Here is a 27341-nt window from a genome sequence, read left to right as displayed (position 1 = left end):
CATTACATTTCCACTGAGGGCCTAACACATGGCTGTGATTGAAAAATGTAAAAATTCCTCAAAATTTGGGTTTTCCTGGGGACGGGAAGAAAGAAACCAAGGTTCTAGGTTTAGCCAGGTGTATTTATTTTTGAGGGCTGATTTTGTATCCAGTATTTATTTTTGAGGCTGATTCCTGGCCTTACTGACTGCAATGAACTCCTTGTCAACAAAACAGCACAGGGATACATCCGCTTTGTCTGGTTTACTCTGCTTCACAAGCTCTCCAGCTCTGAAAGTCTATTTGAAACTATGAGGAAGGCAAAGAAGCTTTTCAGATTCAAGCAAACTGTCCTTCCTTGAGGAAAACTTCCCAACCACCACTGATGATGCAAGGGACAGAATATCCTGTGCCAAATAAAAGCAAAGGGCTGCTCAGATTGTTCCAGATCTACGTGATCCTCAAGGCAGGAAGAAAGACTTGGGGTTTTTTGTTTACCATGGCTGGCTGTGCCTGGGACACAGAATATGTCTTTGGTGGGACAGGACAGTTTCTCAAGGGTGAAACAGAGTTCACTAGGAATACGAGTGTTCATATTTCTCACCAGCACTTTTACTGGACCTACTTCAGTTGTTTGACAAGTGGGCATTTGGTCCTCTGCAGGATTTTCTGTTCTTTTTGCATCCCTGTAGTCCCTTTTTTTCCAATTTGATGCCCTAGTAGGAAAAACACAGGAGATGACATATGCCTGAGCTACTAACATTGAAACGTGCATTAGATGCAATTTTACAAAAATTAGAGTCTGTTCACTGCAAGCACAATTTTACAAGAGTTTCTTTGTCCAACATATGAACCATAGATAGTCTCAAAGCAAATAGAAGCAAATTAGCAAAGTCTGATGTACGGTCAGTATTTAGGAACAATAAAGTAGAATAAAAAAAGGTAATTTCTTCCAGGGTATTGCCCATGAATCTGAGACTTTCTGGGTGCTTTACATAAAGTTTTATGGTTTGACACATGACTAAAACTTTCACCTGATTTTACTAATTTCAATCATTACCTTCTTTCTTTTATAAGATCAATATACTCTATAAGAAGAAGGGTTTCAGCTAATGAGGGCAATATAATTGAAAGGCTATTCAACATCCTTTCTCTTGAACAAATGTTCCAAAGAGTCAACCTCAACTTATTATTTGGAGTTTAAGGTTAAGAACTACAACCCCCCTGATTATTTATTTAAAGGAATCCAAATATAGCTTCTTTTAATGCTTTAGTACCTAGAGAATAAAACAGCTGTCAGCAATCTGTTCTTCTGAGAGGCGTTCATAGGAACACTAAGTCTGTTGTTTCTAATTTCAAAAATACAACCATAGTCAATAGTCAACCGCAGACAGGTGTGCAGTCCAAATATAAATTTTGTATTTGCCAGCACATATGCACATTAAATATGAAGATCGTAATACTAAATTTTACACAGTGGAACAGTAAGAGCTCTAAAATTAATATCAAATGCCTTGACACTGTCAGATGGTTACCAGGTGCCTTACACCATGAATTTCACATTATTAGGACATGATTTGTGGTACAATATGTCATTGAAATTGCCAAATTCAGGCGCTGAATTATGTAGGGTAAAATTTCTCATGCTGGACAGATTTAAGTGGCTTAATGCATGGAAGTTATTTTGTCCCATGGGCTCTGTGAGCCATAATATAGACATTTTGAAGTGGGTAAGCTAAGGATCACTGAACAAGGTCACCTGGTAAAGTGGTACAACCCCACTGTTTATGGCCAGATTGAATAGATTCACAATTGTCTATAGTTCTAAATAAAACAAAGTCCCAGCTTCAGATTTTACTTTGCATACAGTGAGTAAAAAAAGTATATGATATACTCCTGGCCATGCTGATATCACTGGCAAAATTTCTATGGAGTTTTAAAAAAACTCTGACCACTGACTCTAAAAGGTACTATTATAATATCAAAAAATGAATTAGATAGAGACTGAGCATAGAAATAGGAGTTGCTTCATTTAGTATAACACATTGTGTGAATTAAAACTTACTTTTTGTCTTTGTTTCTTCTCAACTAAGAACAGCAACATGTCTGAGGATGTGTGGAAGAACTTGCGTAGAACCTCAAAATAAAGATACCGAAGTTCCCATGGAGTTTCTTTTCCCATGAAACAGTGCACAAACACTATTTTTAAAAAAGAAAGCGAGAGGAAGTTGAGGAATGAAACCAAGCATTCTAAGGTATTCCTGTATGAGAGTCCTATTTCATTTATCCAGGAATAGCAGACATGCTGGACAAAAGGAGCATATTTCGACATGAGGGCACAATAGCTTCAACCATGAACATTCACACTCTCACTTTGCTCACAACTCCCTTTTTTTGCAAGCTTGTGTGCATGCCTGGAATGTGTTATATGCCCACACATTTCTTATACAAATGTTGGACTGAAAATTGTCACCATGTGTGCCTCCATCTCTAAGCACTGGAAACACACTCTCTGCTGCAGTGGCTGGGAGCACCTTCAGTGAACAACCAGGACACCATCAAAAGCCATTGAAGAGGCAGAATAAACAGAGCAGTGTACTGATAGCATTTTATTGCTTTGAAGGAAATATCTGAGACTGGTAGTGACCCAGAAAGCCTCTTTAATTGGCCTATGGCTTTTTATTTAATAAAGTTTTGATAAGCCCAAGTTGATCTTGAGTAATGTATTGGTATGGAAACAATCTAGTTCAAAGGACGATTAATCCGTTCCAGTGTGATAAATGTTAAGCAAGGATAATTAATTCCAGATTTTTACATTCAAGAACTTAAGCTTCTGCATGGCTAATCAAATACATAAAATGGTAAGGTAATGCAGAAAGTCTGATTGCATCTCGCATGGCCCACCAGAAGCCTCATCTATCAAAAAAGAAATAATCTCATTCTCGGAGCAACTTGACAGTGCAGCCAGATATTGCACCTAAAACTATCCATTTCACATCTAGCCATCCATCCAAAACATAGTGGTTGGGCATTCATCTTGGAAGGATATCTGTAATCCACGTGCTCTTTCACACGACTTTGCCAATGTATACGAGTGTTCATTTTGATCTCCTGTTGGAAGTACTCAATTTATATCATCCTAGATCAAAGTGGATGTCAAATCACTAAAATCTGGAATCAAATCTGGCAACCTTGAACATACCTTTAAATAATTTAACCACATGTAGTGTACAGTTCTCAGATGCATCTCCATATTTTGGAAGTGAAGTCTGACATGCAAAATGAAGTATGAGATTCACTACCAGAAACCGATATTTATCCAGGAGGTAATAGTTACCATAAAGCACCCTTTTCCCCTATTTGAGTAAATGATACTGTGAGACTAATAAGACTTCAAAACATAAGTTTTTGCCAAAAAAAAAGGAAAAACTAGTAAATTTAGAATGTTTCTGAATAAGTAAGGAGATTGGTAGAGAACAGTTTGAGGGGGGGCAGTTGCTATTGTAATCTTCCTGTAAAATTTGGGCTACTTGTGCTAGAGGTAAATAGGAAAATTATCACCAGAGAATAATTACTGAGTTCACGCTGACACCTTTTTGGCATGATTGCCATGTTTCTGGTACTTGATTGGTCAAATTACAGCTGTCACTGCAATGTGCCATTTTTGAAGAAAATGAAATGGTTATTCAAAACAAAGTCTTCACTGTTGAGTTGTATAATCCTCATGAAGTACATCATCTGGAGTTTCTGAAACTTCCACAGCTGAAGTAAATACCAAGATGCAAAGCAAAGACAAAATGGAAATGAGTAACAAGTCTTGGGGCTAAATTACGTCTTCACTTGGACTGTTGCAGCTGCAGTGAATAGAAAACTCAGGCATTAGACTCTAATGCGTGCAAATGTATCTCCAACATAATTATGATCTGACTTCCAAAATAGGTTTTAGAAAATTATAAAAAGCTATGTTTGTTTCTGCCTGGAAAAAAGTTTGAAGGAAAGAAGTTACTTAAAGAGTTGCAATGTTGTTCAAAGAAAGGACAAGCACATCACCAAGGTGTCCTTTTGAAACTGTGGAGTGTGATTGAACCAAGTAAAGAGAGTTTGCCAAAAAGCACAATAAGATAGGATGCTTAGAGGGATTGTGAGAAATCATGCTTGGGCACTTGAAAATTTTCTACTTTGTTTGACTGTTCAAAAGACACCTTCACAGAAAGAGACACAATTTTTCATTATGAGATGCTGAAAAGTGCTCCAAAATGGGCAGAAGTGGACGGACGGAACAAAGTTCCTATTTTAACACAGAATTGTAGTTCATTAAAAACAGTGAGAAGACAGAAGAGAAATTAAAAACTTGACATTCACCATTCTAAGCCAGATATAATGAGAAATTATACTGAGAAATGATTAGATTACTAGAAAGAAACAAGACTAATTGTATAAAACTTTTCCTATTTCCAGACTTTAGTTTGGTAATCGAGGCCAGAAGAGCTGAAACCTAGCAAGCAGCATTTTACAAAAAGCAGGAACTGAAGCTGATACCACTGTTCCCAGTACCCCTAGCAGATGTGAGTTGCTTAAACACTAAGTTTGGGAGTTTGGAACCATGTCAAGAATGCCATCAATAAGCAGCCCCTAGCAGGATTCAAAGGATATCTTCTGCTATGCAGCAGCATGGAGTTTCTGTTTCTGTTATTGGGATTTATTTCACTCTGTGGAGCTTCTTTTTGTTTCAAATGTTTGGATGATGGGTCTACTAGAAACATGTCATCAGAAGACAACCACATTTCCCCTCCATTATTATATGTGCACACCAAAAGAGAAATCAGCAAGACTGCCACCTTTGAATGCTCCTGGTTGGGGAAATCTCCCGTGAAATACCAGCATACGAAGAAATATTTAAATGTCTATTTCTGCATCACATGTGCTTCAGAATATGTCAGAGCCTGAGTATAACTGCAGTGGGTTACTAAGGGTTGGAATAACATCAGTAAACGTCAGAACAATAATTGGACACTCAGAGAACTTGAGCTCCATTTTTATCTGTAGAGACATTGTAAGATTATATCTCTTCATAAATATCCATGTGAAATTTCTTCTAAACCACAATCTTAATAAAACAACTTAATAAAAATAGAAAATTTATTTGAAATGGAAAAACCCTGATTTTTTATTTTTTGCACTCTGGCAAAGGATTTGCACAAATGCTTGAAAGTTCCTAGGTTTGGCTCTTTCTTCAGATTTCTCCAGATTTTTTCCCCTAGAAAGAGAATGAAATGTTAATACAAAACAGTTTGGATTTTGCATCATATTAATATACTGATTTTCTCAATAAGAGAGAAGAAGAGGAAACCTTACTTTGGAGGAACAGGCAATGTCCTGAGGACAACCTGAAATGCCAACTTAGCATTTTTGCACTTCAGAAATATCTTTGACGTTTATAAACATCCATGATGGTAAAATTGAGGCTGTTAAAAATACATGGTTTACTGCAGTAGTTTATAATTCACAGTGGCATTTTAGTGGGTGGAGTTGTAAATTAGTAAGTGGACTGCTGCCACAGCAGAGTAGGTTGCTGCTCTGCAAAGGAGAATCTTTGCTAAGAATAGGAATGTGGTCACGATGATAATGAACAAGGGCTCAGCCTGCCTGAAACACTGATGGGAGATCAGAAGATGGTTGTTGGATGTGTAACAGCTGCTCTAGAAATTAGATGTTATCAAAGATTTGTTTGAAAGATTGAATTGGATGAAAGGCATGCAAAGCTTAACCAGAAAGACCTGGTTTCAATTTTTAGTAGCACCACCTAAAGGCAGGGTAGCAAATGAAATATTTATGTTGCTGATAAATTGGAAGGTACCGTTTTACAGCCAACAAAATGCTATGTTTATTCTGCTGCAAGAGAAAGGTAAGATTGCAGCAGTCTCTACACATAAAAACATCTTTTTCCCTTTTGCTTTTAAATGAAGTAGATTAATCTGCCATTATAATATGTTAATCAAGTATTTGATCTGGTATGTCAAACACTCAAACAAAAAAGTCAGCTACTTCCTGGAAACAATATTAATGTCCTCAATAAACTCAGCATTTTAAAGAGATTTCCTGGAGCAGGGAGAGGAGGATGAAGACAGGGAACACTTATGACTAGGGTGATTTGCTTTTGGACTGTTAGCTGTAAAAAACCTTATCCCAAGGTTGCAAACCAACAGCATTATATCAGAAATCCCGAGTGAAGGGTACAGATAGATAGATGTGGATGGCAAGGTAAAAAGACACGCTACCTTCAAACTTTTGGACACTTTATTTACTGAGAGCTGCTATGGGATTGCTGTTCAGCCAGAAGTAGAACAGAAAATATTCTGAACCCAAATGGGTAACAGACTGACCTGCATGACTGCAATAATTTCACGGTTTTGACTGCTTGAATTCCCAATCAGCAGACATCAACACAGTGCTCTCACTTTTCTGGCCTGAAGAACCATGCTTGAGCTATGTCAGCCTTAAAGCGATCCACAGGAAACTTTCACTGAAAAAGCAAAAAAAAAAATCTGTATGAAATCATTGTGTCTACTTCACACCCTGCACAACCCTTTCCTATGGGGCCCTGCTTTGATCCCTGTTTGTGCTGGCCAGCTCTCAGCGCACTAAGGGCTGCACACAGATGTTACGCTGCTGAACAGTTTGTCAGCAGAGTAAAACAGGTCCCTTATTCTGTAGAAAAATGAACAACAAAGTGATTTTATCACAAAAAGTCTAATCTGGCACTTTTCTGAGTCAGGACACTGGACATGATCGTAGTAGAAGACATTTTGAGCTGCATGATAACAGTCCTTCCTTAAACTTCTCCCAGATACCCAAGTGTTGATTTCATTCACCATTAAATAGACAAAAGAACTTCTCAAAAGGCATGGTGTGCTAGTAACCTATCACACTCCACTGAGGACTTGTTCATATGGTGCTCAATGATTACTGTGTGTCTTCTATAAAGATATCCCTTAAGCTGGCACATGTCAAGCACAAAATTATTGAGTATCTGTGCTCCTACTGGAAAGATTCCATCTTACAGTAGAATTTATAGCAGTTTTTGTGTCATAGATAGGAAACAGAAAAGAAGAAGTTCTTCTATCAATCTTAGGCTACTAATAAGCTACTTGGCAGACAGGATTAAAGTGGGTAGGGTCCCAAGTAGCCCTAAGACTTATGCTTCTTGGTTTAAATTCTATGTTCCCATGCATTAACACATCTAAAGCATATTGCAGACTGCAGCAGGGAGTAGAAAGCCCAGGTCAGCTCTTAAAGATCTGACAGTTTCGGGACTCTACATGCCTACAATTTAACCTAATTAAAGCTCTGAAATTGTAATTTTTTAATAATAAAACTAGAAGAGGTTTTATTATTACAAAAGAAGTTTCATAGAAATAAAATAAAGAATAAAGAAATAAATCACAATAGCTTTTTTCTCTAAATGAGCTAAAGATTTTTAAAATACAAACACCATGATCAGCTAACACCAGTTCAAAAAGAAACTGAGAAAAATCTAGTGATCTTTGTGACTAGCAGCTCTATTTCTACCATTCAAAAAAACCCCAAACAAACAAACAAACAAACAAACAAAAGGGTAATGGAGAGCCATAAAAACCAAACAGCACAAACAAAAAATGAAAAAACTATCTAATTTCCTGAATAGCAAAAGATAGTCTGAAATGAAGTTACTGTACATTGCTGTACCGTGTAGCAATGAAAAGTGTTCAGTTTTTCATTATGACCTTTTGAAAACCAGTCATAGACTGGTTTGAACCATTTATTTCTAAAATCTTTCCTTCATACATGATGATTTTCAAAAATGTTTTGATATTTTATAAGTAGCACAAGCAGAACTAAATGAATACAAATATTTCTGTATGTGTTTAAGGTAACCCCCCTCTCCACATTTAACAGAAATATTTTTTACTAGCATGTCATATATAATAAATTATAATTTTATTTTTAAAAAGTGCACACAAGCAGATCATTAGTACATTAGTATTTGTTAGGATGGATAAGCTTTTGCAAAAGACAGAAAAGAAAAAACATCAATGTTCAACACGTTACGAATAACTAAAAATGAAATAGAACAGGTATTGTCCATGCATAAACTAACTTATGTTTTCTGTCAAAAAATATGAATTATTAATTAGATGTTGTAAATTACGTATATTTAATTGAATGCACTACTTTTCCAAAAACATATCACGGCATATATCTATAAAACCAAGTAGAATTTAGAATTAAAACCAAAATCAGAACTGGTTTCTGTATTATCCCTATATCAGTTGAATATTTACATGTGTTTAACCTGAGGCACAATTCAGTCTTACTCAACTGCAGCTCGTGAGCTCAAACACAAATACTTAAATATCTTACTGGACCTGTGTCACCATGAAAGGGTATATCAGCACATTCAGAGCTTAAACTATATATGCATTTAAAATGCTTTCCTACTCATATTTGCAAAATATTACTTCAGTATATTCCTGAGCATTATGGAATGTAGGGCAAAAAAGGCTGGACAGGACAGCCTTGTGGTGGTAACTCTCCCGTGCAGTGTAGCAGTTCATGACATATTGGTGCTAAACTACAAGGAAAAGAAAGGAAGGGAACATAATGCTCCAAATTTTGGCCTGTCTTAATAGGTTAGATGTCATTTTCTCAGGCAACTAGGTTTCTACATTAACAGAAGTGTAATGACTGATAAACACTATATAATTACGGACATTTAAAATATGCAGATTACTGTGCAACTAGTCCATGGGTGTTTTTTCCTCCACGTGATTTGAAAGATAGCCTGTGATCACCTGCATTTACTATGGACTAAAAGGACACATGTAAGATTTTACAGCACAGAACCTAACATAAGGTAGTAAATTCACAGACCAATGTAGAACTTTGTGTGCATACCCCACGCTTACACTCCTGCCACTGCTGTCGTGCAGTCTGCCTTTTCACTTCTGTGCCATGAATAGTACAGGTGTTTATATCAGTAATACCAAGTCCACTTCCTATATGACCAGCCAGTAGGACATACAGTAATGACTGACCTGCTTCTCCCTGCCCACAACAGACATTTTCCTAGGGAAGAACTAACATTAGAGTACTCAATCCTGCAAAATACTATAAGACCGCAACAAGCTTTTCTTCCAGCTTTTCCTTAGAGCCAAATCTTGAAAAGTTTCTTCACTTTAAAATAGGTTAAAGAGTTCAGCCAAACATTGTTATGTATGCAGCTTTCAAAAACTGCACATAATTCTGGATGCTCTGGTTCTTGTTCTCTGACTTCTGCAGGCTGTTCTCCAGCTCTTTCAAACATATTTCATGGTGCTTTTCATTCTGGTAAAAAAGAAGAAATACAAAGCAACTTAGAAATAAAATGTAAATTAATCAAAATAATAATCTAAAACAACTGGTACTTAATTTTGTAGCCTTACTTACTTGTAAAAGTTTTAAGAGGCTCTGCAAAACCAAAGGTGATAAAAAAGACCTAAAAATATTGAAGCTTTTATTTGTGTTAAGTAAGGAGCAAACTGAACATGTTTGAATAGTTTTGTAATCCAAAAAGGCCTTGGAACATAAAAACTAACTTTCTGAATTTTTATCATGAAAGATTCCTAGCATCTCAAAACTATTATGGACATCTGTTAAGTCAATGGGAGATGTCACAAAGTATGTTGTCAAGTTGAATTAATTTGCTGTTCTGAAAAGAGTGTATGAATTGTATTAGTAGTGGGTTTTCAGTTAAAGGAATTTCTGTAAATGGTGATGTGGTAAGTAATTTCTTAAGTCACAAACAGTATTATTTACTCACATGGTGAAATATGCAGAGGAGTTGTTTTTTTTCTTCTTTCCCCTCTCTCACTTCAGTTTCAAGAACTAGCAGTTTTGTCTGAAAGGCTTGTTCTTTGTATGACATTTTTTCCTGTTCTTCAGCTACCTATAAAAGTAATGAGAGAGAAATTATATATATTTACTCTTTCTTAAAGCCCAAATTAAATTATTTTCTTATATGGCATTAATAGCTCTATTTCATCTAATGCTTTACTTGTTTCCCATGCACAAAAATTAAATAAACCTGAGAAATATTCTGGTTATTTGAAAGATGTTTTGATTTGAAAAAAAAATGCAATATTACTGGGAGAGGAACCTGTTTTAAACTCATTTTTAAGTTAAGCCAAACTTGTAATTCTTTCAAAACCAAATAAATATCTTCAGAGAGTATTGAAAAAAATCAGATAGTTTATTTCAACATGATTCATCTGAAATTACAACTTCATACATATTTCCTGACTAAACTAATATAATTCACTGCAATGTAAATTTCCACACTTCCTCTTGCATTTGGTTTACTGTTTGCATCCTTTCTACAAATGACAAAACTGAACTTAATTTTGAAAGCATGCAAATTCTTCCTTTAAAAAGAGAAGGATTTCAATACCAAAGTTCTTGTGGGGTTCCTATTCCAAAGAAAATAAAAGGCAAGATTAAGATTATCTTGTCCCATCATTTTTTCTCAAACACATTTATTTTTAATGCTGTTTTTAAATAGAAAGTGGCAAACAAGATTGAGAGATGTATTAAATCACCAATACCATTTTTCTCCCTTTTTCCAAAGCAGATTCAAGTTGTCTGGTTAATGCATTATATTCTGCAATTTTCTCTTCAAGCTTCAATTTACTGCACTGAAGACTCTGATCTTGTGTTCTGAGCTGACAAGCAAGTTCTTCATTCTGAAATTCCATCTTTCCCAATTGCCTTCACACAAAACAGATTAGTTCATTATAATTCACTATAACAGAAAAGTGTAGGAATTAATTTCCATCAGATTTTTTAAAGGTTACCTTTTAAGAGCTTCGTATTTCCTCTGAATGTTACAGTTCTCTTCTTCTAAGGAAAGACTGCCCATAGAAGTTACATTATTGTCATCCTGTGAAAAGGATAATTTGTTTCTAGTTGAAGAGACCTATATGCAGGATCTTGCTAGACTAAAGTAAGCTTGCCTATTAAAATCCAATCAAACAATTTAACTGAAATTTCAGATAAATGTTATACTACATTCAGATAAATGCCATATTATATTCAAGTAAATATTATCTTGTATTTAAAACAAATAAAGTACAGCCAAAGTAGCAGACTAAAAGTTTGTGTGAACATGTTAAGATTGAAAGCCTGCTATGTAACAAAATGAAGTCCTGAAAAACTTCATATGCTGTTCATGCAGCCTTATGTATTAGGCTGTGGTCAGGTCTACCTCCCAGCAAAAAAAAAAGCTCCCTCACACTAGAGTCACAGAAAACATAAAAATAATACTGCATATATATGTATGGTTATTGCAGAAAAACAATGTAGCACAGGCAAAGAATTTTGGAAAGAAGTGATTACAAAAAAGACAACCAGGTTCATGAAAGGAGGTATATAAGCAGCAGAAGGTGAAGAAAGCAAGAAGTCAAACTATTTTTCCTTGCCCAGCATGCAGAGGGCTAAAGTTTTTTTACATGTTTTCATTTAAATCTCAGAACATCTCATTAGCGATGAGATTATTGTTCTTGCTACCCCCCATCAACAGCAGATTAACAATAAACAGCCACACCAAGAGCCTTCTGGCACCATTATTTAAAGGGACAGCCACCATCATTCACTGGATTGCCTCAAGCAGTTCCATCCAAAAACTTGAGCTACTCTGCCTGATTTTGTTTGTGTGAATCACAGGCTGTTCAGCTGGCAGACTGGTAGTAGCAGAAACCAGTTCCCCTGAAACTCAGAAGAGTGTTTCTGTACATGGTGCAATTGCTTCAAAAGGAATTTTCCTAAATTCTGGTCATAGGCTCAAGAGTCAGAATCTTTAAAGGACATCACCGAGACCTAATGCTGAAATTTAATTACTGTTCCACCAGACTAGTGATTATATGCCCAATTACTTCACTATACTTAAGAGGTTCTTTTGCACTTTTTCAGGAAAATGTAGTTAGATTGAAATTACATACATCATTTTACATGATGTATTAATTTTGCACCCCAAAATTCATTGTTGCCTAAGTAGTTCACTAAGCCATTATGGATTTATAAGTTTATGAGCATTCCTGGAAGAATTATTTAAAATGAGGCAAACAAGAACCAAAGTTGATGTTATAAAGATCATCTTGACATGAAATTTAAAACAAAATCAAGAGCTATGATTTTTATAAACATATGAAATCTATAGGAACACAGAGGCTCACTGTGCTTCAGCTGAAGTTTTCCCACTGACACAGGAAGAAGGTTAAGCCCCTTTCCCATCCTACTGATTCAAAAACCTTTGTTATTTGTGTTAGCAGAGTATCCTTGTCTAACTCAAAAGCTCATTAAAAAAAAACAAACAAAAAACCACACACAAAAGAGAATAAGAAAAAACCCTAAACTTACCCTGCCATTGAAACTGATGTCACAGAAAAAAAAAGCTGAAGAAAATTCATACTCAGGCTTTGAAGAAAATACAAGCATTATGTTAAATACAGCCAAAAATAGAAATTATCCTATTAAAGCATGTTTTAAAAATATTTAATTAACTAAAATAATGTAATAGTTAAAATACTCTACATCAACAATGTAATTTATCAGATTAAATATTGTATGGTTTATGAATTAGTTATTAAAAACAAAGGTAGAATTAAATTATTTCACTATACACAAACAGTAACTAGATTTGCACGTTTATTTCCAGGGAAGAATTCTTCAATGCATCTCAGGACATAAGCATTCAAAAAGATCAAGAATATGCTCACTCTGAAAGTAACTACTCTTGTGACATAATGAATTCACATGAATACAGTTGGCAACAGTTTTATTTGCATTGTGTTATTTCTACAGAGAATCTTTTGATTTATGAAGCAAATGACAAAGGAAACTGACAACTGTCACACATGCTAACAGGAAAAAAAGTCCCAGAGACTTTTTCCACATAATTTTCTCATTTATCTTTAAAAATCAGCATGTTCTAACCACCTGAACCTGCAGCTTCCTAAGGGTTTTGCATTTCTGTGCATGGATCCTTTTTCAGAACATAAGTGTTTGCTGCTTTTCCTCAGCTGCTTTCAGCAAGTCACAAACATGTTCTAACTCCTTTAACTCAGCCTCCATTTTGTCCCTCACCTGCATAGTAGCATCACAGGAGAAAAATGTAAGTGTAAAATCATAAATTTATTGTTGTAGTACTTTATGGATTTCCATGTAAGTAATAAAGCTGAAATTCTACACAAATTGCATAATATCACCTGTTTTATAAAATACTGACAAAGATACAAGTTAACCATTGGAGAAATTCCCATCTCTGACTACATTTCCTTAAAGTCTCAGTAACACTCACAAATTATGCAAGTCTTAGCAGTTCACCATGCAATACCCAAACCTGGATTTTATTTTTATAGAAATACATTTTGGGAGATGGCATACAGACACACTAAAAAAATTCTTACATAAAAAATTCTGACCATACAACTATTGCAGTATTTGAAAAGAAAGCAGCACCTCATGGCATCTGAAGCCACATACAGTGGTGTGTAAATATTATTTGTGAGATGAGAAAATATTTTTCTGCATTCTAAATTTCCATCATGGAAAAATAAAGTTAGTATGAAATAAAATGAACACCTAAGATGCTTCTCTGTGAGGACTAATTCTGTACTCTGAAACAGAACATTGCAGGCAAAGCCTGTCCCTGTCTCAGCTTTATTGCTTAAAAGAATATGTATTTTTATGAGTCATGGAACTGCAGAAAGTGATTTTCATACCAATTTTGTATCTTTTTCAGATGTTTAAGAATGTAGTAACTGTGTTCCAGTATTTAGCTCCATCGGCCGAAAAACTTAAAACTCACCTCTGTATTGATTCTCAGTTTTAACAGCTAAAAAAAAAAAGCAGCCTTACACTAGGTTTGCTTCCATACAGAACTTTCACAGCTGTTCTGTTGAGAAGTCTAGTTTCAAAATCACCAACAACAAATCACATTTTTGAAAGTGATAAAAGAATGCTGGAATTCTGAAATAGCAGCCCAACTCCTTAGTCGCTGCTCCAGGAAACATTTCTCCCCTATTTACAATTGTGTGGTATCCAAAAAACCACCAGCTCCAGAGAGCAGTTAGTAAAACTCTCTTGTTTAAAAACAGGAGATAGTACCTTGTGACTTCTAATAAGTGGATTACAATAATGTAGGAAAGATCAGTGTGCTACAGAATTGTTTGGAAACATGCTTTATTACTGTAAAACTTACCTTATCTTCTTCCAAGCATTTGTTTTCTGTTATTTTTTTGTTTTCATTTAAGACTCTCTCATACCTAGATTTCAATTCCTCTGCTGCTATTTGTAGCTTTTGTACCTAGGACAACATATATTTTTCTCATATATTTGCAAGGTCTTTCTTTTAAATGCAGAAAAGATAGAATCATTGGTATGAAGTGTAAAGGAAAACTTTTGATTTCTAAATAGTATCTTAATATTTGTCATTAGTTGAAGTTATTTATTTTCATTATCCTACTCACCACAGTGAGTATAAAAGGGTAATCAGGTAAAGAGCACTGTCGTGTCAATATTGTGTTATCAACAATGGAGAATGAGCTACAGCTGTGCTACAGAAGCAGCCAGCATGACTCACATTTCTCTCCTCAAATAACAAGTATCATCAACACTTCCACCTGGAGTCACTACAGCTCTGAGCGGGGGAATTTCACTTCACTCGCTGCTTAAGGCTGGCTGTTACATGGAACTACATCTCCCATCTTAAAGCTGGCAACAACTTTAATTATGATGATGCATTTCACAGACAAGGTTCACTGGCTGTACTTAGATTTTGTATCATGTCTTTTCCCTTGTCGATGATTTTAAAAAAGAAATATATGAAGAATAACAGTGAAATGATGTCTATACAATAGCAGAAATATATTTGAAATATATCTGAAATATATACATATTTCTCCGTGAATAAAGCCAAATGAAAAAAAAAAGGAATTGATAAAAAGCCCATTTTAAGTTCAGTTTATTTGTTTTGCTGGTATTTTCAATGTGGATTTACCTATTTTAAAAAAAAGGCTCACATAATATATATTTATTGAATGAATTTGAATTTCTTGAACTTAATTGAATACTGGTATACTGATAAAGATATGACCCAGTAGAGGTAAAATATCATTGGATATGTCCACTGAAGACATCAGATTCAAACTTAACTTTTAAAATATACAGTTTACTAGGTTGCTAACCTGTTTTTTAGGAAGCAGATCTTCTCTAAGCAGTATGCAATTAGCTCTGTTGGCTTAAATGAGTTTTCACTGGGCTTCACACAGTTCAGTAAGGATTATGTGTACTAGTAACAGTGTGGGGATTACTCTTTGATGTGGTTTGTAATAGCACTCTCTTCTATCATACTCAATGTTACAACAATAATACAATCACCATGACAACAAATCTGGTCTATTACAAACAAAACCTTTATTATTTCCTCGAAACTGCTAACAAATTTAAAAAAACACACTTGAAGATTTCAAACATGCTAGTCACCTCATTTTTATGCTGTTCAATGAGATTTTCCTGCAGCTTTGCCTTTTCCTGCAGATGTAGCAGCTCATGTTCAACAGAAACAGTACTTTTCTCCAATGTAGCAATGGAAGCCTTGATTAAAACATAGAAAATATAAAAATTTCAATAGTGTTATTAAAATAACAGTATACAATATGATTTTACTAGCAAGTGACCTGCAGGCATTAGAAAGAGTGACACCATTATTTATCCTGTCAAACAAAAACAGTAGTCCACAGTTCATTTGTCAGTTAACAAGAACATTTACCTTGGAGGATAAATTCAATGCAAAACCTGTCAACTCTTTAGAAGTTGAAATTAATAATTAAGGTAAACTCAGTTCTTTAATTTGAAAGAAAGTTTTACAAACTCATACTTCATATGAGTACATTAAGATTTGACTGCATAGTTTGTATAAGGTTTAATAACTTTGTGCTGCTTTTCCTTACATGAATAAAAGTACAATTTCTAATTAAGCAATTGTGTAGCTACTGACAGTAAAATAAATAGCATCCTTGTTATGCAGATGGATCATCAGACAACCCTGTTCCTTGCTTTGCCATACATTACCACTGAAATATTTTCAATGTCTCATTTACACTTACTATAAAAAATGGATGACAAAATTTATTCTACAGGTTAGGGATCTCTACACAGAACGTCCAGAGGGAATTAACGTGGTTAGTTCATTATGTATCAGAAATGTAGAGCCATTCAACAATGATTTCTAATGGTCTCACCTTTAATTTTTCATTTTCAAGGTAAATCTTTTCATTTTCAGAGTTACCAGAATTTAGCTTTCTGAGAATTTCCTCCTCTGAGTTTCTTCTCCATTCCTTCCTTCTTTCCAATTCTTCCAACAGGCTTGTGATCTGACTTGTTAAACAGGCAAGAACTTCTGTATAATATACAATGTTTCCAAAACTCTCACTATGAAAATCAGCTTGAACTTCAACACATTCTCCTTCATTGCTTTTATTTTTTATATACATATATAAAGGGGAGAATGTATTTAAGTATTCAAAGAAAGGAGTATCTACTAAAATAAGAAATTCCCCAAAGGAAGACAGTTTCTATTTCTACTAGGAAATGGTCCTAGTTCAATTATAAATGAATTAATTACGTAGAACACCCTGCCTCATGTGCAGCTCCAGAGCAGCTGTCAATCAAAAGGTCAGTCTGGAAGCACACCCACACCACACCCTCTGGAATCCCTACCCCAGCCTCTGACTGGCTACACCACCCCTCACTCTGGCCTGGAGCCCCAGAGTGGCCAGTGAGCTGGAAGTCCCACCTGGGAGGGGGTGGCCACAGGGGCCAGAACACATAAATACAGCAGTACATGGTTTCTGTTTCTCTGTCCTGGGGCCAACCTCCACCATATGAAGCTCCACTTCCATAGGACTCTGACAGTAGCTGTTTTTCTCTCATTCTTCTCTTAATCTCTTTTCTCTCTTTTTCTTTCTTTACTGCTTTCTTAATATTTTGGGTAACTTAAAAGCACTGGGTTGGATTTTGCTAGGTTGTGTGGGTTAGCAAGTGCCAATTCATAGCTTTGGCGGAATGCTTTGTTTTGATTGTATGTTACCCCTTTTAAACTTTTGCCAAGATCCGTATTTTCACCCATATTTATCAGTAAAAGTGTCTCCTGAGAAAACGTGTGCAATGTTTTCTCTTTGTGCTATTTCAAGGTGTTAAAGAACTGAAGGCTCTGCAAAAGTTCAGTGGGTGTTCTTTTGGAGCCTTATGAATAGTAAGGCTTTTTAATAGTAAAACTCCTGGTTGAGCTTGTCATTCCATGGCTGGGATCTTACAGCCTCGCTTTTTCTTTTCATGTTAATAAAGTTAACAAAATTTGTTTTGCTGTTTAGTCAGTCATACACTGCTTAGTAGAACAAGTCTTGTTAGAATGGTACATTTCAAGCAAAGACTTATACTTTCAGCTGAAATAAAACCAGCAAAAAACCAGCCAGAAGCAGAATGAGTATTTGAGAGAAGTATCATAAATGCATCACTTTTCTTGTTCTTTCATAGATACCATATTATATACACTGGACCAACAGTGGGCTAGAGAGATTTCTGGACTGATGTTGTGCACCTGCACTCCTGTTAAATATTTGAGAATGAATCAAGTTCTTTGTAAAATAAACATTGTCTGAGACGTAGAATAAAGGCACCTCCCAGTTCCTTTGGCTTGTTTGAATTATAGTCCATATTTCTAGTAACAGAAAAGGTAAAAAAAGATTTGTCACTATCTGCCGAAGAAAATTGCATATCCTTCCTATGAGTACATTAAGATTTGGCTGCATAGTTTGAATAAGGTTTAATAATTTTGTGCTGCTTTTCCTTACATGAATAAACTGTTCAAATGGACGCCTGAGAGGAAACCTTCTCTATCCTCTGGTGAGGTGAGACATTAGTGGAGCTGAAATAATTTTAGTATAATCAGTCTGAAGTAGAAACTAGAACCCCAAGAATGTTCTTCTATACTGTGGTAGACACAAGGGTTAACACTCAAGCTGTTGAATCAGTTAATAAATCAGTGGTTATGCAGAGGCAGCATAGTAGCTACTAGCAAGTTCAGGCTAATCAGAAGTATGCAGGGGAAAGAATATTCCCCTTTACCAGTAAGGAACATAAAGATTTAAAAGAAGGGAAATGCTGCAGAGAGAAGGCTAAAAATCTTAGATTTGTTCTTATTTCCAACTTCTAAATTCTGCTCAGAATTTTAGAATATTAATAAGCTCATTTACATTGTCAACACTGAGTACTGCACTAATAAATATCAACACTACATGACTACAGAAACAAAAAGAAAATAGATCAACAGTCCAACTTACTTCTTAAGATCTTCTGTTTGAATTTCTAACATTGTCTTTTCTTCAAGCATTCTATCATGCTGGTTTTTCCAGACATCAGCAGTGGACCATATCTCACACAATTTGACTTCCTAGAGAATGTAGAAGTCATAAATTATGTAACAGAAGAATACCATTTAATTCTACAAATTTTTTTGAACACGAGAGCTATTTAATATAAGATGCCTTTATTGAATCTCCCTTGTACAAAGCAATGTAAATTTTGTCTTTTCTCAAAGTAAAATAAACAAAACTACCCATATTGTTCTGAATTAGTTGGTACTTATCCATAAATGACTAACAGGAAGACCAAGAGAGGTTTGACCAAAAGCTGATGAGACTCCTCTTACTTACTACAGTTTGAAGTGTACAACCTCGTGACTTAAGACAATCGCTAAATTTTAACAAAACAAAGGCAGTGAATACTAAGTTTGCATGTCACTTATAGCAACCCTTTTCTTAACCAATGAGCAACAAAATAAAAGAGATACAAGCACAGCATGAGCAAACAACGTTTTCTGTTTGCCACAGGTGCAAGTCTTCCAGTTGTTCAGTTTAAACAGTACAGCACAACATCGCTTACTGCAGAGTCACTCACATGTTCTCTTATTTTGGAGGTTAAATTTTTTGCAGCTTCTTCAAAGAATTGAGCTCTTTGTTTCTGGGACCTCATTGCTTTTTTCAGAGCAATCTTGTTTTGTTCACTTGTTTCCTTTAAGGCTGACTTCTGGTGCTTGTATTCACCAACTTGATGTTTCCACTTTGCTATTTTCTTTTCTAGATTCTGCAACAGAACTAGACATCAACTCTTCAAATTCTAAACTCCACAAATATTTTTGTGATATAATCAGGAATAGCAGTTACATATATAATCTGTTTCCACAATATCTTTGTATCTCAAATGTGGTGGTTGATACAATTAGCTAGTTGAGATACATACAGCAGTAGACAAAAGAAAATACATATTGGGAAACTCATTACAAAGATCTGGAGAAGAGGTTGAGAAGGTGCAGAAGCAAGGAGTAAGGCAAAAGATAATCTAAACATCGTTGTGTGCTCTTGGAAATGAAAGCAGAATTTCGATGTAGAAGGCATGACATGGATGTTAAACCCATTTATGAGTGGGAAAGTAACATTGTTTTGTCATTCCTAGAGACTGATTTCTGTAAAGAAGATCACCTTAATGATGCTACCACTGATATGCACTGATATCCACAGTGACACACACATTACAGGTCTGGAGATAGGCTGTATGACTGTATATGAAATTTTAATATGAAAGCTAATATCTTGGATTTAGTTTTTTTTAAAGTCAAGAAGGTAGGATAGGCTGGGTCTTTTCTTGAATATATGTATTATGATATGTTCTGATTAGATGACAATATACTACCTTCTTGCAAGATCTCTGAATTTTTTCCATGCACAAAATGGCCCCACTCTATCAATAAAACAGATTTGTTTAGTGAAGAAATGATTTCTTAGTGAAGCAGAAAATGCAAAAAGAATAGATTTAGTACTGCCTTATCCACAGCAGACAGTTGTTTAAAGATAATTAAAACAGGCTATGATGAAGCTTAACCACAGTGGTAAATCACACATTTTAAGGGCAACTTCTAAATATCATTTCCTGAGTGCTCGATTTTGCAGCACTCAAGAAATAAAATACATTCACATTAAATGTATTTTAATGCATTTAATTATCAAACATGTACAAAGCAGTCGAGATGAGAGCTGAGTTCTACAACTGCCATTATACTATCTTCTCTATTGCTGTTATTTCTGACTAACTAAACTTTTATATCACTCTGATGAAGGCAGTGTACTGATCCCATTCATTTCAGGAAGCTGGCCTCTCTAACTTCGTGACTTTTGTATTTTTCATCTACATACCACATAAATATGAATGAAAAAAACCAACGGGTGTTAGAACACTACATGATGATGTACAATAAAAGCCATACTAGATGCTGCTTCAAGGAGAATCTCAAATCCACATGAAAATAACCAAACTACCAGTGGACAATGACTTTAATAAAGGCAAGTGTAAATCCCATTCTTATCACTTTGTATTCTTCCACCAGTGTAAATAATTTTCTTAAATCAGTGATAAATATCCTAATTGTAAGAATTATTTCTGCATTTGTTTCCTTCATTGTAGTCTAGGTCTGATACTAAATTATGTTCTACAAGAACAGTAGCTACTACTTAGCTACTGACTGTGTTAATGTGCCAGCCTTATTCAAGATACACTTTGCCAGTTGCAATAAAATATGCATATTATGCACAAGAGGGTATTTCTGAGTATAGTCCTGCTAATGGCCTCGAAACTTTTACACAATCAATGCAAAATCTATGTGGTTTTCCAGGCAAAAGATGGTCTCAGGTACTGGCATTCACCAAAAAGTAGAAGTACTACTTCAAATATAAAATTATAAAAAAACCCGCAAATATGAAGGAAGTAGTTTTCCTCTGTAAGTGCTTACAGGGCATCTAATAAAAAAAGATGTGACTTGATGGGGTGGTAGATGAATACCCTCAATAAATACAGAAATAGAAAATCTGAGTCTATGTATGGATTTTTTTAACTGTAGGTATAGGTAAACAAATGTTATCCCCTGTTATAACCACAGGGGGTCACAATCACACTAAGAATAACTGCTTTGGGCATTAGTCAGGGACTGCGGTAAATTTAAATTGAGAAATAAATTCCTAAGGGTAGTGCTAAACTTTTGCAAGCTTTGTCTAGATATTGATAAAATCATCACCAGGATTAAAGCTAGCCACCGATTTCAGCAGTTTCTGAAAGCAAACAAAACCTTTAAATAAAGATTGAATGAAAGTACAGCTGTATATGAATTTTACTTTAATGTCAATATCATTGAAATTCTATAATTGTATTAGATGGAACAAGAAAGCAATTTTTATTTAGAAGAAAATGCGGTATTTATGCAGAAATAGACATGTGTGACTTGAAATTGAGTTGATATAGGTTGCTTAATAACTTCAAAGGACACAATTAATAGGGGATATATGGTAGTAAAAGAAGTTTGGAAATTAGAAATACATTATTTTTAGCCAATGTTTTCTCATTCATGCCTATGTTCTTGACAGGTTTCAAATACTGAAATTTGAGGCCACATACAGCTCTAGCCTCTCACACATGATCTCTTCCTTGTCTTTTTCTAAAGCTAGCAACTGATTCAAATGCCCAAATTTAACTCTTGCTTTCTAGAATAAAAAATGGAAATAATTTAACCTACCTTAAACAAAGAGAGATTAGGCATTAGTCTTAAGTGTTTCACTTTCAGTTAGTATTAAGAGATTTATTGATTCCTTCATAGACAATGAAAACAGGGTGTGGTTCATCATCCCTATATTAGAACAGAAACAGGACTTGCCTATCTCTTTCTTTTGACTATATTGAGACTGTCTCAGGATCAATACCTGTCTTCCAGATGGCACAGTTAAGTGAGTGCAAACACTTCTACATTTGTTAAACTTTGCTTTGCCAGAACTGCTTATGTGCACAAGTTGAGAAAAGAATAGAAAAAAAAAACACAAAACAATAAAACCAAAAAAACCCCTTGCAATTCAGATAATGTGGTCAGGCAGACTGTGCAAATTATAAATACGTATGATTTTTACTGTTCAGAATTTTTCTTTTACCAAAAATTTGATTTCAAATCTGAACACAATAAAGTTTTGCTATTTTTTCCAATAAACTGGAACACAAGTAAAAATCTTTTGACCTGTATTTTTACTTTTAATTCATCATTTTCTGCTTCTTTTCTTTGAATCTGACACTGCAGGTGAGCTTGTACTTCCTTTACTGATCTTGACAGGTGGTTTCCTTTCTGTGTATTGATCTAAGGAAGAGAAATAAACACAAATCTATTGGCCTATGGAGATATGCTGTATGATGCTCTCTATATTGTTTCTACTTTGACATATTTTCTAACTGACGTTCGAATGTCCTCAAAAGCTGGAAAAGATAAAACATGCTCTACAAGTATATTTACAAGCAGTAGCTTGTTACTATTAGTATTAATATTAATCAGAAATCACAAACTTGAAACACTGTATGTATAATTGATGCTTCATATTTAATCTGACTTTAAGTAGTATGAATAAGGCCTGGAAGCATGAACACAAATCTAGCTAGCAGGATGACTAAAATTAAGCTACACTGATCAACTGTACTCTGACTAATTAGACCTGATCTTCATTAAATTCCAAAGACCACCATCTGCTATTAAAAGTATTGATACATTTAATTTAAACTGTAATTTTTGGGGCATTACATATATCATAATGGAAGAGGCAACTTTTGTCATCAGAACTCGGGTCAGATGATTCTATGAAATTTCTTCCACCTTGATTCCTTTGGCTCATTCTAAATAAGAAGTAATCAGGTAGAAAATTGTCATATTATCAGTATAGACCAAAAAAGCATTGAATGCTCCCATGCAAGTATTCATTATAGATACCAGTAAGAAAGGCAGACTCAGACTCAATCAGATATTGATGAAAATACCGTTTATTGAAGATAACATAAGAAGGAGCATAGAAAATCATTTATCCCTTCAGATGCTGGGTACCCTGAATTGTTCAACATTAGATAGATCTCTAGTCAGACCGAGGCATGCTACACAGATCCCACCAACACTGAGGTCTGCTGGCATTGTGGTCTTCAGTATCTTTATAGGTTTTTCTGTTCAGCTTTTCTATTTTCAAGCAAAAGGATGTTTCTATGAAAATGTACTCCTTCACTTCAAGATAAAGACAAGGACATGCCTAACTGTGAACAACATCTGTTTAGTTTACTCCATAATACTTCCCTATAAGTGCTTTTTTTACAGAACTATTGCAAATCAGTATATGAGAGGTCAAAAGCCCCACTAGTCTGGATGTGTGCCCTTCCCTGAACCTTGGGACATTAGTGTTAAGGATAACCTGTATCCTTACTAGGATTGGATACAGTCTTGATGGTCTTAAGATATTTCTGTAGGAAACATCTTTCAGTATTTTACTTTTTCATAGATCTTTGAAATAATTACTTTTCTCAAAATTTAAATTTTTAATTAAGAATCTAGTATGTTGGAAGAAAACATTCCAACAGAACTGACCACTCACTTTTTCACACTGAAGCATGGATGAAAGTTCTTTAATCTGTTTCTCTCTTTCAAGTATTTTTTTCCTGAGATTCTTCATGGAAAAAAAAAAGAACAAAGAAAGTGTTTTAATGTCTGTACACAATAATGCAGCAATAAAGCATACTGATGAACATTTCAGCTGTAAAACTAAGATTCCATTTTGTGACGATAAACCACAAATATTCCCACTTTGCCACTGTTACTGGAAATAGTATGACCCTGTGATGTAGCCAATTTCAGATGTATGGGATAGAATAAAAAAAAAAAAATTAATTTACTTACTGTATTTTGAGTTTCATTTTCACTTAGCTTCTGTATCAAAGTGTCAATGATTTCACTGTTTAACTGCAACACAGGAAACATTAAAAATTACCTCTGATTATAACTGATTTAGCATTTTTTCAATCGTTTTAAATTGGTTACATATAATTTGCTAGATTTTCAAATTTGGTACACATGAATATAAAAGCTCGAATATTCACAAGCTTAAGCCTTTAAGATTCAATTTATTTTGTGCATAGAACTTTGTAGCTGAAGGAAACAAACTATGTTTATTCCATACACCTACTTCTTTCTTAATTTTAGCTAAAAGGGCTTTAAATGTCATAAATAAGTGTTATTTAAGCACATATAGTCAAATGGTAAAAGTATTTGTAGAACTTGCAATGTTTCAAGGAGTAATAATAAGTACTAAAGCCTTTCAGGAACCTCAGTTAGATAGGAGAATTTGAAGACTGAACCAGAAAGTATAGGATGGAAGATCACAAAAATCAATCTACATTAGCTCTTACTAGAAATTCAAAAGAATTTATGTGCCTGTGATATTGTCAACTAAACTTGCTGTTTTAAATTGTCCAACTGTGTGTGTGTGTTGTGTAATTTCCCATTTAAAAGAAATAGACTTGTATGACTTTCAGATTGCAAATTCCATTTCAATTGCACTAATGGGAGGATAAAAACTGACTCAAGCTGGAAGCCTCAGAATCAAAAGTTTTACAACAACTCCTTCTTTTTATCCTGTCCTGCATGTAATTCCTCATAATGTTCTGTAATCTCAATCCCATGCCTATCTGTAAAGTCAGTCCATGGACCTCAATTCTGCATCCGGATTTCAACCTCTGCATGTACTGCAAACTTATAAATATTGTATTCAGTAGCAGTCCTAACCTTTCCTGACTAAAGTGAGTCAGATTTGCTGTCAGCAAAAAAAAAAAAATAATATATAAACAGAAATGCTGTTTTGTGACAGTATAGTAATTTATCAGCAAAAATGGAAGTACTTAGAAGACTTCCCAGAATTGAGAAGTGACCAGAAACCTAAGTCACTCATACCGTCTTTCCATTCTTAGGAAATTGTCTTCCCCACACTTTGTTCTTTATGAACTTTCTTTTTGTTGAATGATCAACAAAAAGCCTCATGCTGTAAGAAAACTAGTACTGTCTATGAAAACCCGAAAATCAAGAATATTTTCTTCAAAATTAAAAAATAATGTTCAGAATAAGCATCCATTTTCATTAGCTTCTGAAAGAGAGTTAAGAAAGTCAGCAATGACAAATCACATTTAATTTTAAAAGAAATCTACATTCTTCACTCCACTGAGTTCCATAGAAATATAAAAATTCAATCTGATCCACCTCCTGTTTTAACATACATAGTTTGCCAAATTCCTTCCAAATTCTTAGGAACTTTCTTGGTGCCCAGGACATAACAAAAAAAACAAAAAAAATCTTCCCAATACATCTATTAAAGAAAATGACAAGACTAAATGTTTCTTTCACACTTGTGTAAAAAACATACATTTGCATTGATTCTATGTTTATGCCTTACATATTTTCCTAGATGATGTTCTAGACTGTCAGATTCTTTGCTTTGATCAGTAAAATATTTTTTATCTTGGATGGCTTTTGTAGTTCTATGATAACCTTTTTTATATGGCTGAATCAGTGAACAGAGTTTTCCTGTTTCTCCCAGTAGTACATATGTTTTTCCCTAAAATGGCCCTCATAATTACATAACATTTAGTTTACTTACAGTTAGGTCACTGATCTTGTTAATTCAAGCATATCAACATAAAATAAGTCAGCTCTTCAGGAGAATCCTTCAGGAGAAATTTTAAAGGTCAAAGAATCATTTAGGACTTCCTAAAAGTCCTCAAACTGTTTGCTCACAGAACACACCTCATCTACAAGGCAAAGGCAAACAGTTTACCTCCAATGAAGGTGAAGGCCAAGACCTGCTCAGACATCAGTGTTATTTTTCACAGCAGACCTTCCAATTTGGAGGTGGCAATGGCTTTCCTCTTTTCACAGTTTGGCAAAGCTCTTCACCAGGCAGGGCTGCTCAGGAAAATGATGCTGCCCATGTCATGGCAAGTCCCGAGCCATGTATCAGGCCTACCACCTAAATGCATCCCATTCCCCACCCCCTTCCTTATTAAGGACCCTCACTCCTTCTCCAAACATCTCTCTTTTACCTCTCCCCTCACACACCAGCACGACTGATGCTCTCACCAAGCACGAAGTTGTCTGTGTACTCAGTGCTCCACTGAGTACTCATTATTTTTTCAGAAGTGGATTGCATTGCCTTCTCCACCCACCATTTCTCCTGTGCTCAGCCTGTGCCAGGTGCATCTCCATCAAAACAATTTGTCAGACTAAAGGTTTATATTCTTACCTCCATATTCTCCTTCACATAGTTGAGAAAATGAATAACAGAATTCGGGGAGTTCCCAACTAAAATGACCACTTCTCACAGAATCAGAATGCAGACTGCTCTGCTTCCACCTGTTGTCTTAAGGCAAATAAGTACACTCCAAACATCTAATTTTTTTTTAATTTATATATATACGTGTGTGTGTGCACGCACACGTCTTGTTTTATTACAGGCTTACATTTCCCAGCAGACCTCAACTTGTGTAACACAGTGCAACTCTGTAGCTTTTTCTTGGCTATATAAACAAAACTAAGTTCTTGAATTTAATTACTTCCTGTGAAAACAGCATCTTGGAAGATTAAACATCGTGCTTCATTTATCATATATTATCTGTGTAAGCAGAAAAGAACAAATACAATTTTTTACATGGTTTCAGTATACTGTTGCTGTGTCCAGCACTGTCACCCATTTTCTGAAATATCACCTACTTCCCATCTAAAGCCAGGAAGAATATTTTGAATATTTTTAACAAAGTAAATAGAATTTAAAATATCAAGCCTAATAGGAACAGAATGAACTTGCCTCAGTAGCATGAGGAAGAATAAACTTTTCCTGAGGATCAAAGTCCACTAAAGGAGAAGTACAGTCAAGTACAGGTAAAGACGAGGATGATTGTGATGATGATGACATTTTGTTTTATTGCTGTATAACAAGACAGTATATGTTAACATATATTGGTGTTCTGTGAATCAGTAACTAAAATGTTATTGGCATCCCAGGTTGTTCCCGCTGCAGTGGGACCAGTGTACCAGACCAAGTAAACCCCAGACACTTTAGAGATGTAACAGAGCCAATGCAACTGAAATCTTGCACATATTGCTATTCATAATTTGCAATAACTTAGGCAGCACTGAATTCACATACTTGGTACACAGAAATCAAATCCCTCCATGGCAGAAAACTGAGCACAAGGAGGTAGTAAAACTCGCAGCTGCGAGTTCCCACCTGCACGGATCCCGGCACAGAAGGTGAGGCGCTGGGGCACAGGACACCCAACGCCGGCCCCCGCCCCGAGCCCAGCCTCGGGCTCTCTCTCCTCGTCAAACGCCCCTGTACCCACCGCC

The 27341-nt window shown here is 35.2% G+C and overlaps 1 protein-coding gene across 1 annotated transcript; it reads right to left on the bottom strand.

Annotated features, from left to right (window-relative positions):
- Positions 1-102: 102 nt before the first annotated feature.
- Positions 103-27329, bottom strand: ODF2L (outer dense fiber of sperm tails 2 like). Its single transcript, XM_039379315.1, has 17 exons — positions 26800-27329; positions 23847-23909; positions 23545-23616; positions 22161-22277; positions 19010-19195; positions 18394-18503; positions 17731-17771; positions 16294-16451; positions 15536-15646; positions 14253-14357; positions 12410-12466; positions 10849-10934; positions 10600-10762; positions 9819-9944; positions 6364-9343; positions 2046-2179; positions 103-696 (listed from the first exon to the last, which is right to left on the bottom strand). Exons 1-15 carry the CDS (start codon positions 26905-26907, stop codon positions 9215-9217), a joined length of 1632 nt encoding a protein of 543 aa, XP_039235249.1. The 5' UTR covers positions 26908-27329; the 3' UTR covers positions 103-696; positions 2046-2179; positions 6364-9214.
- Positions 27330-27341: the final 12 nt, after the last annotated feature.

This window comes from Pipra filicauda, unplaced genomic scaffold (genome assembly GCF_003945595.2).
Source record: "Pipra filicauda isolate LSUMZ 115617 unplaced genomic scaffold, ASM394559v2 scaffold164_size1636381_pilon, whole genome shotgun sequence".
NCBI lineage: Eukaryota > Metazoa > Chordata > Aves > Passeriformes > Pipridae > Pipra > Pipra filicauda.
Note: the sequence above shows the minus strand (reverse complement) of the source record. Positions and strands in the feature narration are given on the sequence as shown.